The following is a 16,005-nucleotide window of genomic DNA, read 5'->3' on the forward strand; positions in this document are numbered from 1 at the left end:
CCCTCTATTCCCAGCTTCTGAAATCATTAAAAAGCAACCTTTGGTTTGAGAAATATTTATTTATAGAGAAGTAGTTAAGGTTTAATCTAATTGTCCCTAAATGAATCCTTTGGAACAAAAATATGGGCAACATTTACGGCATAAATCCAAATCTCAACACCCCCCGCCCCCTTTTAAAAATATTAGACCCAAAGACAGTGTGGACTCCATGGTTGTTAGATAAAAGCATTACTCTTATTAGAAAAGACAACAGAGAAGTGGTAAACAAGCCCTGAGATCTCTGGTCAGAGTCTCAAAGAGAGGTCCAAACTCCAGAAAGGGTCAGGGTAGCAGCTCCAGGTTAACAAAACAGATTTCCATCATCCACTGGGTTGGCTGGCACTCATTCCAGATTACTTAAGTCTCTTCTCTTGTCTAACCAAATACTCAGCACCTACAGAGTCAAGGCATAGATAGTAAGCTATGAATCTTAGAAGCTACAAAGAATTGAATGCAATTTTCTTTTTTGGCAAATAGATCCAACTACACTTTTTTTCTTTAAAGTATGATGCTGCCCAGAAAAGAAACAGGCAAAAAAAATTTTTTTTCCCTTTTGTGGTACTGGTGATTGAACCTAGGCCTCATGCATGCTAGGCAAGTGCTCTATTGCTGAGTTACATCTCCAGCCCTTTAAAATTTTTATTTTGAGACAGGGTCTCTTCTCACTAAGTTGACCAAGCTGGCGATAAACTTGTGATCCTCCTACCTCAGTCTCCTGAGTAGCTGGGATTACAAGCATGCAACCCTTTGCATAGCTCAAATGTTCCTTTGAAGCTACTATGTCTAATCCTCTAAAGATGAGAAAGTGTGAATGTACAATAATATCAACAGATTAAGCCACCAAAAAATGGACAGCGACTGTAGTTTACATTTTTAGCCCTCTGATTTGAAGCTTCTCTGGAAGTAAGAGTCCTATTACTTGTCTATCTCCAGCTTTCTTGCTACCTACCTTTATAGACTACTTCATTTCACTATGTATTAAAGACGGACCTATTGAGTCTCAGAGTTTTCCAAATCATCAGGCACAATCATCAATCCTTAAGGTCCTTGAATCACCTCAACATCACTCTCATTCTTATAAACTTTTCAAAATCAGATTCCAGAGGCTGTGCACCTTTTCCTTGCAGCTCACTCCATGTAGTACCTGAATTTGTTCCAAGACTTCACGCTGCATCTCCACAGCCATATGATATACATGATGATCAGAGTCATTGTACATCACAGCATTTTGGAACATCAGCATCAGATCCCGCTGGAATTGGGCCATGGTACGAATCCGCCCCTTAGACAGATTCCTCTTCAGGCTAGTTAAGTCCATGGGTCTGCAGATGGCCAAGAGAAACCAGAGAAAATCAAGCTGTAATGTGGAAAAAGTGGTGACCTAACATGCTCTCTTAGATAACTGTTGTTTTATTTTATTTTTCATATTGGGTATTGAACCCAGATTACTTTACCACTGATCTACATTCTTAGCTTTTTTTATTATTTTTATTATGAGGTAGGCTTGGAAACTGCACCCAGCAAACTGGCTATAATGAAAAATGGTAGCAAAGATAATAAAGCCCATCAGATAATAAAATAGCAGCAGCAGCTAACATCTGACTATTTACAACAGGCCAAGCACTATGATAGATACATTCTATCACAAATTAATCCTCTCAATAAACAGATAATGTAAGTATTATTACTGTTGTTATGATGCTGATGAAGAAGAGAAAGAGGAACAGGAGATGGAATCTTACTGTTTTCAAGGCTGGTCTTGAACCGTAGATCTTCCTGCAACAGCCTCCCAAATGACACGAGAACCAAGCATGATTGTGTGTGCCAATAATATCAGCTATTCAGGAGACTGAGGCAAGAGGATTATGGGGACAGCCTGGAAAACTGCAAGACTCCATCTAAAAACAAAAACAGGGCTGAGTGTGGTTATACACACTTGTAATCCAGGCAACTCAGCAAGATTGCAATTTCAAGGACAGCCTCAGCAAGTTGGCAAGGCCCTAAGTAACTTAGCAAGACACTGTCTTATGATAAAAAAAATTAAAAAGGAAAAAAAGAAAGACTGTGGATGTATTTTGGTGGTAAGATATCCCTTGGTTTAATTCTCAGTACCAAAAAAAAATAAAAAATAAAAAAAGGATTATTATTAAACTTTGTTGGGCAAATTGGGAAACTTAAAAAGGCTAAGTACTTGCCCAAAGTAACACATTCTGGACTCCAATTCAGAGGCAGCCTGACTCCAAAGTCCACAGGCCAAGACACTCTTCAATTATTATAGGAACAGAGTCAGCCTCAGGTATCAAGGCTGTAAGGAGCTCCAGTGTTCAGTTTGTCTTCAATAATCACTGTCCTTCCCCACATGAGGACAAACCATTTGTCCTCTCAGGAGTGTATAGAAACAAGGCACCATTTTTTTTTTAAATATATTTTTAATTATAGATGGACACAATACCTTTAATTAATTAATTAATTAATTTTTATGTGATGCTGAGGATTAAACCCAGTGCCTCACATGTGTGAAGCAAGAAAGTACCATCTTGGAAGCAGTCAGGAGATCTTACTAGACACCAGTTCTGCCAGCATCTTCATCTAGGACTTCCCAGTCTCTAGAACCATGAGAAATAAACTTCTATTACCCAATCTGAGGTATTTTGTTTTAGCACTACAAATGAACTAAAGGTTCAGCCATGATCTTTTATGTTCTATTACCACACTGTTTTATAATAGCATTTTAGGGAAAGGGAGGGGGAAGGGGAATAGCAAGGATTGTCGAAGGTGATGGTCATCATTATACAAAATACATGTATGAAGATGTGAATTTGGTGTCAACATACCTTATACATAGAGATATGATAAACTGTGGTATAAAGTGTATTAAGAATTGTAAAGCAAAAAAAAGAGAGTTCACATATAATGGCATAATTTGGAGTGAATATACTTTATATACAGTTACAGAAAAATTGTGCTGTGAATGGATAATTATGAATGTAATGCATTCCACTATTGTCATGTATGTAAGAAAAACTAAAAATTCAAAATACTGTACTCAACCAATGTTTGTAACTTTGTATGCAACTTCTTTTTGGGTTAATATTTTTGCCTCAGAATACCTATAACTAATTAATTGCCTTAAAGTTTTGGAGGCTGAGACAGGAGGATTAATTGAAAGTTCAAGGTCAGGCTTGGTAACTTAGACCCTGTCTCAAAATTTTAAAAATAAATAAAAAGGGGCTGGGAATGTGGTTCAGTGCTACAGTACCCTTGGGTTCAATCTCCAGTACCATACACATTCACCAAAAAAAAAAAAAGAGCCAAAGACTAATTTAAGACTATAATGAATGGATCATATTACTTGAAAAGTCAATACTGAAAAAAAAAGTAAATAAAAAGAAAATAAAGTAAAAAATTACTTGCATTACTTCTCAAGTGAAGACACTGAACTCATAACTTTATAAACTTGTTTGGCTGTAAAATATATGTTGAGTCTGCTGGGTCCAGTGGTGCAAGCCTAAAATTCCTGTGGCTCTGGAGGCTGAGGCAGGAAGATTGAAAATTTAAAGCCAGCCTCAGCAACTTAGCACGGCTCTAAGCTACTTTAGAGAGACCTTGTCTTAAAATAAAAAAATTTAAAAGGCTGGGGGATGTGGCTTGGTGATTAAGTGCCTCTGGGTTTAATTCCTGGTACAAAAATTGTGTGTGTGTGTGTGTGTGTGTGTATGTGTGTGTGTATTGAATTTATAAGTAATATAAATAAAGAAATAATCTAACAGATGGGAAAAGAATGAAAAGACAGATATAAAAAAGCAGCCAACCTTTCTTGACACCTTTTCCACTGACCTTTTCACCACATCCTTGTAGCCTGGGGCCTGCCTTTCTGACACAGGCTTCAAAAATGGACTGCTGAACCTGTTAAGGGACAAACCCAGAAAAAGTAAAGAAACCCTGGCAATTACTCTAAATAAGAAGAGTGGCTATGAACAATACTACTTAAAAATACAGAGTTAAGGCTCAGTTCTTGTTAGATTTCCCTTAGTGGAATGCAAACTGAGCATTATTAAGAGGAAATCTATTGTGAATGCCTGTAAATTTCAGTGAGGATGGCAAGTTGGAGGCCAGCCTGGGTAACTTAGTGAGACCCTATCTCAAAATAAAACAAAAAGAACTGGGGGCACCTGGTTTGAATCCCCAGTACTGCCAAAAAAAAAAAAAAAAAAGGAGAAAAAAGAAAAAAGAAATCTAAATCTACACATTTCCTCTTGCCAGTTTAAAAAAAAAAACAGTGAAATATTTAACTATTATTATAACATACTAATTTAGAGCTCAGAAATTTGTTCAAAGCTCCTGAGGGCCTTTATCTGTTAAAAAAAAAAAAGAATCTACCATATGTCATATTGTAAGGAGGCATACATATTTTAAGTACAAAATATCATGTAATATAAATCAATTTCAGGAGACAATTCAAATGGCACAGCAACATTTTTATTATTTATTTTTAGATATACATGATCGTAGAGCATATTTGGACATATCATACATATATGGAGTATAACTTATTCTAATTAGGATCAGATCCCATTCTTGTGGTTGTACATGATGTGGAATTATACTGGTCATGTATTCATATATAACACAGGAAAGTTATGTCTGATTAATTCTACAGTCTTTCCTATTCTCCTCCCCTCTTCCCTTCCCTTCATTTCCCTTTGTCTAATACAATGGACTTCTATTCTTCCCCTCCTCATCCTTCCTTGTTGTGGGTTAGTATCCACATATCAGAGAGAACATTCAGCCTTTGGTTTTATGGGACTGGTTTATTTCACTTAGCATGACATTCTCTAGTTCCATCCATTTACCGGCAAATGCCATAATTTCATTCTTCTTTATAGCTGAGTAATATTCCACTGTGTATATATACCGCATTTTCTTTATCCATTCATCTGTTGAGGGGTACCTAGGTTGGTTCCACAGCTTGGCTACTGAATTTAGCTGCAGTAACTATTTCTTGTACAGACCAGTAAAAGCAGCTGAGTCTTAGGTATTATGACCTGTTTGAGGGATAAACATATCTCCTTTTATACTTAAGACCTAACATGCTAATGCCTCAGTTCTGAACATAATCCTATTACCACTGTGGAGACCCACCTGTGACTGGCAATCATCTTCCAGACTGGCAAAAGAGTTTTTTTAAATAGCAAATGATCCTGAACAGGGTCACCTTGACTTAGATCAGTCCTAGAAGATACAACATGACAGAAAAGAGATAGTTAACTTTACAAATGGTATTCTGTCTCTCCAGTGATGAGGTTTTCTCAATGCATAGTGCTCCTAATTTTAATACCTGAAGGAATATAATACCACAGGAATAAAAATATATTTAATGCCTTTTTTTTTCCAGGGGAGAGTACTGGGGATTGACCCCAGGGGCACTCAACCACTAAGCCGCATCCCTAGCCCTTGTTTGTATTTTATTTAGAAACAGAGTCTCAGTGGGTTGCTCAGGTCTTTACTAAGTTGTTGAGGATGGCTTTGAACCCTCAACCCTCCTGCCTCAACCTCCTGAGCCACTGGAATTACAGGTGTGCACTACCATGCCTGGCACCTTTTCTACTCTTTCTACTTTTTAAAAATATATAATTTTAGTTATACATGGACACAATATTTTTATTTATTTTTATGTGGTGCTGAGGATCAAACCCAGTGCCTCACATGTGAAAGGCAAGTACTCTGCCACCGAGCCACAACCCCAGCCCCACCTTTTCTACTACTCTTGAAGATTTGTTTTGTAGCAGCCATGACTTTAAATAACTGGTCTAGGATAACGCTCTTTTTTTTTTTTTGGTACTGGAGATTGGACCCAGGGTGCTCCATCACTGAGCTGCATCCCCAGCCCTTTTTAATTTTTGAGACTAGATCTCCTTAAATTGCTGAGGGTGGCTTTGAACTTGCAATCATCCTGACTCAGCATTTCAAATCGCTGGGTTTACAGGCATGCACCACCATGCTAGGCTGAAAGTAGTCTTTGTTCAATGTTTCCCAAGTGCCTGTGACAGAACATGGCACATAGTAGGTGCTCAGTAGGTATTTGATAAGTTAGTCTGGTCCTGTTTTTATGCAGAAATATGTCACACTAATACAACCTCTCCCATATTTCCAAAGAAAGAAACATTTACTTCACATACCAAATAACAATTTAAGTAATTTTCTTTTTCACTTTCCCCTGTATAGTGATCTTTAAAATACCTAAGACAAAACCATTTTTCCTTCCTTCTCTGAGCTAAACTGTCTTTCTTTCTATCTATCTATCTATTTATTTATTTATGGTGCTGGGGATATGAACCCAGAGTCTTGTGCATCTGAGGCAAGCACTCTACCAACTGAGCTATATTCCCATCCCTATTTAGCTTTTCTTTAGAAGAGTACTGGTTCAATTTTTCTTTTTCTTTTTCTTTTTGGTGGTACTTAGGATTGAACTAGGGCTAATCGCTATACTACTGAGCTACATCCCAATCTTTTTTTTATATATATATATTTATTTTTTAGAAGTAGTTGGACACAATACCTTTATTTTGTTTATTCATTTTTTTAATGTGGTACTGAGGATTGAACCCAGGGCCTTGTACGTGCCAGACCAGCACTCCACCGCTGAGCCACAATCCCAGACCTCTTTTATTTTTTAATTAAAAAAAAATTTAAATGTTGATGCAGGGTCTTGCTAAATTGTCCACACTGACCTTGGTTAATCTTGTGATCCTCTTGCCTCAGTCTTCAAGAGTAGCTGGGATTACAGAACACATCATGCCAAGAAAATGCTATTATTATTATTATTATTATTATTATTATTATTATTTTTAATACTGAGGATTGAGCCATAATCCCAGCACTTTTTATATTTTATTTAGAGACACAGGTCTTGCTAAATTGCTGAGTCTGGCCTCAAATTTGCAATCCTTCTCCTGCAGCCTCCTGATTCATTGGGATTACAGATATGTGCCACCATACCCACTATAAATGCTATTATTTGTAGAAATCTATCAGAACAGGGAGCCCAAAACAAACTTCTTTGTTTCTGGTCACTCAACAGAATGAACAATTTCTCCTTGGTACTGGTGGTACAACTTCATTCACATATCCATATAATAGACCTTTAATGTACCTACCATACGAAAAGCACTATGCTAGGATTATAACTTCATAATCACAACTTTGTTGTAGAAATTCCTTGCCTACCTTTATGGGAATGAATGCCAAGCAATGATAGTAAAATAAAAGTGAGACTGGAAAGATCCTTCAGACTGGGAATGGTGCTCCAAAGACTCTTCTTTTCTTCTTGAGAGATCAGTACAGACCAAGGGAAGTACCTAAGAAGAAGGCTCTAGAGATTTATTCATTTATTTTTTACAGTGATGGGGATTGAACTCAAGGCCTTGGATATGCTAGGTAAGCAGCACTCTACTGGATAACTATATTCCACTCCCCACCTCTGAATGTCTTCTTTTAAAGTAGTTTTATGCTTCCCTACCAATAACAACAAAAAAAAAATCACCTTTTTAATCTCCCCTTAAGGTATCATGCCAAGTAAATATGGAAACTAGTATCTATTCCTTTCTAATAAAGATTATATGATTAGTGTAGTGACTCACACCTGTAATCCCAGCTACTGAGGAGGCTAAAGTAAGAGGATCACTAATTTGAACCTAGCCTAGGCAATTTAGTGAGAACCACCCCCCAATCTCAAAATTTAAAAATTGAAATTAAAAAAAGGCTGGGAATGTAGCTCAGTGGTAGAGTACTCCTGGGTTTAGTCTCTAGTACTGCACCCTGCAATAGATTTAAGAAACATTCTGACTTAGCAATCTTTCCTGAACAAATGAAGCCTAGTAATTAAGAAAGAAGAATTAAAGGACACTCAGTGTTGATGAATCAGACTTGTTTTATAATAGGAGAGCCTATAGATCTGTATTTATATGATGTTAAAATTTACATTTGGTGCCAGGCATGGTAACACACGCCTGTAATTCCAGCAGCTCAGAAAGCTAAGGCAGAAGGATAATGAGTTCAAAACCATTCTCAGCAACTTAGCAAGACCTAAGTAAATTAATGAGATCCTATCTCTAAATAAAAATTCAAAAAAGGACTGGGGATTTGGCTCAGTGGTTAAGCACCCCTGAGTTCAATCCCAGGTATCCCCCAAAATTATATTTGAGTCATTGGGATTACAGGCATGTGCCACCATGCCCAGTACAAATGCTATTAGTTGTAGAACTCTATCAGAACAGGGAGCCCAACTCAGTGAGACCCTCTCTCTAAATAAAAAATAAAAATGGCTGGAGAATGAGGCTCAGTGGTTGAGTGCCTCTGCATTCAATCCCCAGTACGTACCAACCAACCGACCAACCAACCAACCAATAAATGTATATAGAACCTAAGTGCAGTGGCACATGCCTGAATTTCTGAGTCCAGGAATTCCAGGCCAGACTAGGCAATATAAGAAGACCTTTCCTCAAACCTAACAAAAACAAAACAAAACAAAACAAAAATCCAACAAACATATTTAATTCACAGTGTTTTTTCTTTTTTTTTTAACTTATAAAAGTAACTCATTTCATTGTAACACATTTAAATAGGAATAATAAACAGAAGTTAAAGTATGAATCTTAATCTTGGATAAAAATCTCTACTTATAGGGTTTTTTTTTTAAATTTGTTTGTATGATGTTGGGCATCATACCAAGAGCTTCAAACATGTTAAGCAAATTCTCTACCACTGAACTATTTCCTCAGATCTATACTTACAGTTTGGAGGAGTTTGCATGACTGAGGAGGATATCCACAAGGGGAGTTTCCTGAATGCTGAAACCATCATCACAGTCTCCTGAAGGGGGCTGGTCTTCCATCTCTGAAGCATACCCTTCACCTTGATCCTCCTCTTTGGATTCTAGCTGAACCTCACCCTGAGAATTTAAGGAAACTTTTACTATTTGTGTGGTAATTTTATTTGCACAGAATAAAATAAGGCTAAACTTAAGGTGAGAAGAGGCAAATTATTATAAAGCTATAAAAGAAATTAGAGAAAGCCGACTTAATTAGACCTAAATCAATAAATTCTTAGTAAGTATCTTGCTAGAGAATTTTAACTCTGCCTCCTCAACCCCCAAATGAAAAAACAATATTTACTCAATTTTAGTCAGATGCTGTACTCTTTGAAATTATCAGTAGAATCTGTGGGCCCTGAAGTAACAACTATAGCTGGCCAGAATTTTTTTATATATTTTTATATGTATAAAATTTTGTTTTGTTTTTATTTTGGTACTTGGGATTGAACTCAGGGATGCTTTACTACTGAGCTACTTTCCTAATCCTTTTTTTTAAAAGACAGATTCTAAATTGCCCAGTTTGACCTTGAATTTGCAATCCCCTTGCCTGGGATTATAGGCATGCACCACCACAACCACTGGCAAGATAATGTCCCCCAGGCTGGTCTCAAACTCCTGAACTCAGCTAGGACACTGGGTGAACTGTTTCATTTAAATCTCATGGCAAACCTACAAAATAGAACACATTATCCTATTTGGAGCAGAGACAACTGAGGTTCTAAAATATTTGGTAATATGCCGAAGAACACACAGCTAAAACTAGTACTAAAACCAGGATTTGGACCAGGTAGTTATAAACCTCTGCAGTTAACCTATGAGCTCTAACCACTCTGCTCTACCTCCCCTTGAAGACCAACCAGACAGCTGATTTAAATTATTTACTTACCTCTTCACTCTCTGTGGGTAGTCCCTGAACCGCACTAATATCTGAGGGAACAGGAACCACCTCAGGCTTTCCATTTTCTCCCTGCAGCCTTTTTTCAGCTATTAAGGGTTCTACCTTGGCTAAAGGCTCTTTAATTTCTCTGCAGGGATTCCCTTCTCCTTCAGTGGCTTCAATTTCCCTTCCCTCTTGTTGTTTGGTACCAGATGGAGGGTAGCAGCCTTCACTTGAGTCTTTGCTGCTAATGCACAATGGCTCCATTAAATAAGCAACCTGTAATCAAAGTGTACAGAAACTCCATGCAAATTATCCACACATCATTAATGGCATATGCTTACACTGACACTGTGATTATGCTTGAGATGGCAGATAGGTTTGAAATCAAACCTATCAAATGTATACATAGGCACTGGGTTAGTTGCTAGGGATGCTATAGTAAACAAGAAAGATATAGTTCATGCATCTTCAAGGAGCTTATGTTCTCAATTTTCAGTTTTGATCAATTGGGACTTGCTGTCTAGAAAACTTGAAAAATGTGTTTGCTACAGACTCTACAGAGACAAGTGGCAACATCTGAACTAGATCCTTGCTCATCCTGTGTTCAGTTGTAGCATAAATAAATTCTTTTGTCCAAATAATTATATTTCTTTTTAAAAATATTTATTTATTTTTTTTAGTTTTCGGTGGACACAATATCTCTATTTTATTTGTATGTGATGCTGAGGATCGAACCCTGCACCCCGCGCATGCCAGGCGAGCATGTTACTGTTTGAGCCACATTCCCAGCCCTATATTTCTTATCAATATATTTCTTGTCCTTATCTCTGTACCAAGTTAATAAAACCCTTTAAAATTCTGACTTGCAGCCAGGCACAATGGTACACACTTGTAATCTCAGTGACTCAGGAAGCTAAGGCAAGAGGATTGCAAATTCAAGTTTGTCAGCCTCAACAACTTAGTGAAATGCAGTCTCTGGGAATGAGGGTTAGGGGAAAGGCTGTACAGTAACTCAGCGGTAGAGTGCCCGTAGGTTCAATTTCTAGTATGGGGCTGGGGGGACTGCCTTAAATTATAATATTTTAAGCTTCAAGGAGAGTTTTGTCAAGTATAACTTCTCATGACTCTTAAAGAATGAATTGCCCCAGTGGCTGGGGAGGCTGAGGCAAGAGGACCACGAGTTCAAAGCCAGCCTCAGCAATGGCAAGGCAGGTGCTCAACAACTCTGTGGGACCCTGTCTCTAAATAAAATACAAAATAGGACTGGGGATGTGGCTCAGTGGTTGAATGCCCGAGTTCAGTCCTGGGTTCACCCCCCCAAAAAAAAAAATTAAAAAAAAGAATGAATTGCAAGGATTCTCATAAGGCAGTCCTATATATAGAAATTCCACTCCTTTGATTTTAGCTCCCTAAAGACTATTTGGTGCATATTCTGTATCAGCACCAAGTGCAGGGGACACAACAATTAACTTAGTCACTGCCACTATGGGCCTCATATTTTAGTAAATATAGAAAAAGGTAGCTACATGTAAGGGTGAGCATTCTCTTAAAAAGTTGGATGTTCTTTTGGCTTTGGAATTAATGCCCACTATTACCTCAGAAAGAAAGTGGAGGAGGTTCTGGCGGCTGACTTGCTCTGCCTCTTCCTGAGATTCCTCACTGCCTGCATCTCCCACAAGCAGCTCACTAGTTTCTCTCCCTGGGCTGCTTTCCTCTAGTTCCTCAGCCTCTGGATCTTCAGTTTCCCTCCAGCTGCCCACATCAAGATCCAGACTGGAGTCCCATGAACTGAAGAGGGACCTGCAGTCGTTGCTCAACTCAGAGTCATTGGGATAGTCTTGCTCAGAATCCAACCAAACCCACTCACGCCCCATCTGTAAAGACACAGAACAAAAATGCATTAAATTTATTCAAATAATATCCCTAAGGCATCTCCATCTTCCAAGTTCAGTAGAAATACAAGGGGCCAGAATTTTTTCTCTATTCATTATTAGGAAGTACAAAAACTAGCAGAAAGGAAACATTAAGAAATGAAATAATCTTTTAAAATAAGAAAAAGCTTCATGTCAACATAATACACATTACCCAATAATGTTTTTTACTTGGATTTCCTCATACTCCGTAAGAAGGGAAAGAACTAGACACAGTTAGCTTAACAGACTTCCTTTATCCCAAATAACCCATAAGTTCAGCTAAAAGGCATCAAATTTGAGGGAGCAAGAGGTATATTCCTCAGCAAATACATAACCTATTAACCATCACATCCTTAAAATTCACTTTTGGTCATATCCAACTATCATTTTTCGTAGTAAAAACAGAAACATGAAGTTTTAATGCTATCTTCCCTTGTTCATTGTACTACACTATCCTGGCTTTAAAATTTTTTTTAGATTTGTCTTCTCCCTTTTACAACTTTAAATACAGGCTTTTCTTTTGTTTTTGCTTGGTTCTCTGCTTCCTTAATACTTCCATTAAAAAATGTATATAGAGCCAGGTGCAGTGGTGCAAACCTATAATCCCAGCAGCTCAGGAGGTTGAGGCAGGAGGATTGGGAGTTCAAAGTGAGCCTCAGGAACCTAGTGAGGACTAAGCAACTCAGTGAGATCCTCTCTCTAAATAAAAAATAAAAATGGCTGGGGAATGTGGCTCAGTAGTTGAGTGCCCCTGGGTTCAATCCCCAGTACTAACCAACCAACCAACCAACCAACAAATGTATACAGAAGCTGAGTGCAGTGGTACATGCCTGTAATCCCAGCATCTTGAGGTGGAAGAGGGAGAACTACAAGTTCAAGGCCAACCTCAGCAATTTAGCAAGGCTCTAAAAATAAATGGGCTGTGGTAAAGAGCCCCTGGTTTGAACCTCCATATCACATCTCAAAAAAAAAAAAAAATTACACACACACACACACACTTTTTTTTTTTCTTAAAGAGAGTGAGAGAGAGAGGGGGACAGAGAGAGAGAGAATTTTAACATTTATTTTATTTTTTCTTAGTTCTCGGTGGACACAACATCTTCGTTTGTATGTGGTGTTGAGGATCAAACCTGGGCCACACACACGCTAGGCGAGCGCGCTACCGCTTGAGCCACATCCCCAGCCCCAATACACACTTAATTTCAATTTTGTCCTCTATTCAGGTAATTTCCAAATCTCTCCATCTTTAATTATATGCACTTTTATCTCATTTCTCTATGCATCTAAGTCAATACCCTACCATCTGCTTTAACTCCACATTTCTAAAATTATAATGACCTCTTCCTAAATCCAAAATAATTTCTTTCCAACTTCCTTATTTCCATCACCAACACTACTACTCTATAAGAACTTGTTAATTGTGTTTTAACACTTCTCTTGTATTCAGTAAGCAAATTCTATTCCCAATTTGCCCCCACTATGATTCTTCTGTGCCTTTGTTGCTGTACAAATGCATCTCTTTCATTTTCTGTATTCGATCTGCTCTCAACAAGTCTCCTTATTAAAGGCTTTAGAAATCTCAAATATAAATTTCTCAATTGGCCATTCAAAGTCCTAAGATAGCCCTATTTTTTCCCCTCTGGTGTATTTTCTTACTATGATCTGTTCTAATTAATCACTTTATTGCCCCCACCACCTATGCCTAAACTTCAACTTGGCTTCCTAATCTCATCCATCACTTTCTCTACCAACCCTAAATCTATGTTCTTTATTTAATAGACCTTTTTCACCTTTTAGTGCTTCAGTAACATCACATGCCTGTTTGGATGGCTTTATTTCACATTTTTCTAACTCCTGGACTGAATTCTTTTCCATTGTCTCATAAAGACTATCTTCTACTTGCTTATCTTTCTAACAGGCTTTATAAACAGTTCTATTTAAGGCGAAAAGAACTGTGACTTCTAAACATTACTTTTTTTTTGGCAGTACTAGGGATGGAACACAGGGCTTTGTGCATGCCAAACATTCTACCACAGAGCCATATCCCCAGTCCTAATTGTATCTTTCTTAAACTCATCTTTCTCAAGATATAAAGTGCTACAAAACATCCTATTCACCTTTACTCCCCCCATCTTTTGTTTTCTGCAGTGCTGGGACTGAATCCAAGTTCTTGCACTTGTTAGGCAAAGAGTTCTACCACTGAACTATTTGAGATCCTCTTGCTTCATTATATATATAAATAGTATTTATATATATAAAATTATACATACATATTATATGTATCTAGTAATACACACACTACAGTGCTATGCTGGGGCTCAAACCCAGGGCCTTGCACACACTAGGCAAGTAATTTACCCGAGTTACAACCCCAGCTCAACACTGGTAATTCTTAAACTGAGGTTAGCCTTCCAAGAACAATGTAAAGAACTCTGTGGGTGCAGTGGTGCACTACTTGGGAGGCTAAGGAGGATTGTGAATTCACACCCACATGGGCAACAAAGTGAGATCCTTTCTCAATAAAAATAAAGCAAGGGTTGGGGTGGTAGCTCAGTGGTGGAGTGCTTGCCTCACATGTGTGAGCCCGGGGTTCAATCCTCAGCACCAAATAAGATAAACAAAAAATACTGTGTTCCTCTGCAACTAATAATAATAATAAAAAGAACAAAGCAAAACAAAAACTCTGTACATAAAAGTTCTACACATAGAAATAAAGAGGAGGGCTAAGACTGTGGATCAGTGGTGGAGTGTTGCCTGGCATGTGTGAGGCACTAGGTTCAATCCTCAGCACCACGTACAATACAAAAATAAATTAATTAAAAAAAGGTCCATTGACAAATAAAAAAAAAAAAAAGAGGAGAAAATGATAATACCCTAGAAACATCAGTGAAGAGTGTTAAATGACACAATGTCATTGAGATAAAGGTCAATGCTACCTCTGTCTACAATCTTATTAATCTTCAAGCGATGCCATGAACAGATCTCTGATAACCCTTAATTTCCCTAACATATAAGAAAAGCCGAGTAAGATAGTCCTTATTGCACAATACTTTAAAACATTAGTTTGATCTTGGTTACTTACCTTTTCTTGGCTGCAGCAGGCAGCTCATAAGACCACTTTCCCCTGACAATCTCATTTTCACAAATGAGTAAACAGTGATAATGTAGAAGAAACCACAAGCTTCAAACACAAATACAAACACACACACACACACAAAAGACACCCTAAAGGCCAGAGATTTTTTTTCATTTTATTGTATACACACGCACTTCACAGATTTATTTTTAAAAAGTCTGTACACTTCACAAGACAGTACAAACTAGCTACAATCTGCTAGCTACACATGAGGGCATTAACACAGCCCATGATTTTTGCCCTAAAACAGGCAAATGTGTTACTTCCAACTCTCTGAGAGAGATTTTTCCAGCTCATGTCATGCGGCCCGGCGCCTCCTCTTCTGTAATTCCCAGTTCTGGAACAGGGCCCACAAGCCCAAGCTCTATCTTGTTTACTACTATTTCAGGTTTAGCTCAAAGAGAACACTCTTGAGGCTTCACTTTTTCATCTTCATGTCTGCTTCAATGGCACAGCGGCGTCCTCTGGTGCCTCCATCCTAGATGACAGCAGAGAAAGAAAGAGGGTATGAATAAGCTGGTTAAGAGTTAAGAGACAAGGTGCAACAGGAATGCAGGGATTTGGTTTAGTGGGGGAGAGGGGGGAAAAAATCAGCACAAAACTTCAGAGGGATGAGGGGGTATATTTCTTTCTTCCCACAGAGTAGCTAAAAAAAAAAAAAAAAAAAAAAAAAACACCTCGTAGTTTGTGAGAGGAAATGTAGGACAGATTATCTGGATCATGACCATCACAGAGGTCCTTGGAATTCACCTGGGGTCCCACAGAATGACTGTTAGTCATACCACCCAGGCCCAAATCATGTGCAAAGGAACAGGAAGAGTAAACTAAAGGTGGGAAAGTTAGAAAGGGAATTGGATAGTGAGGTTCTTGGCTAACATACCTGTCCAGCTGTTGGTCCCTATAAGAAAGGCCTTTCCTGCAGACTGACCCTGGCACTAGTTCCCTAGCACCTCCTGACAGTTGTTTTCCATGAGATCAGGACAATCAGGCTTCTTTCCATCTGCTGCTCTCTCCCTGCAGCCCAGCTCCTTCCTCTTGTGCAATACTTTGCTGTCTTCAATAGATAAAAGATCCTATTAACCAGCCTTGAAATAGCCAGCCAACTGCTTGGTGATCCAGAGTCACTGTTGCAGGCCAATAAGAAAGAACGGAGACCATAGTGTTC

The 16,005-nt window shown here is 38.2% G+C and overlaps 2 protein-coding genes across 7 annotated transcripts in view; both read right to left on the reverse strand.

Annotated features, from left to right (window-relative positions):
* Nucleotides 1-310: 310 nt before the first annotated feature.
* On the reverse strand, nucleotides 311-11,692 carry LOC113191490 (bromodomain-containing protein 8-like). The gene is made up of 6 exons (XM_077795811.1): nucleotides 11,387-11,692; nucleotides 8,832-8,989; nucleotides 5,182-5,271; nucleotides 3,877-3,945; nucleotides 1,184-1,361; nucleotides 311-433 (listed from the first exon to the last, which is right to left on the reverse strand). Exons 1-6 carry the CDS (start codon nucleotides 11,690-11,692, stop codon nucleotides 383-385), a joined length of 852 nt encoding a protein of 283 aa, XP_077651937.1. The 3' UTR covers nucleotides 311-382.
* Nucleotides 11,693-14,941: 3,249 nt separating this feature from the next.
* The window catches only part of LOC113191469 (bromodomain-containing protein 8), a 28,516-nt gene continuing 27,452 nt past the window's right edge, over nucleotides 14,942-16,005 (reverse strand). For 5 of the 6 annotated variants that reach the window (XM_026401218.2, XM_077800718.1, XM_026401217.2 and 2 more), the window contains one exon: nucleotides 14,942-15,318. In XM_026401218.2, the coding sequence (XP_026257003.1) occupies nucleotides 15,259-15,318 (60 nt within the window). In that variant the 3' untranslated portion in view covers nucleotides 14,942-15,258. Of the gene's footprint in view, nucleotides 15,319-15,720; nucleotides 15,895-16,005 lie in introns of all 6 variants that reach the window. The other variant, XR_003301883.1, reaches the window with a different exon arrangement.

Source organism: Urocitellus parryii, chromosome 1 (assembly GCF_045843805.1).
Source record: "Urocitellus parryii isolate mUroPar1 chromosome 1, mUroPar1.hap1, whole genome shotgun sequence".
In the NCBI taxonomy this organism is placed as follows: Eukaryota; Metazoa; Chordata; class Mammalia; order Rodentia; family Sciuridae; genus Urocitellus; species Urocitellus parryii.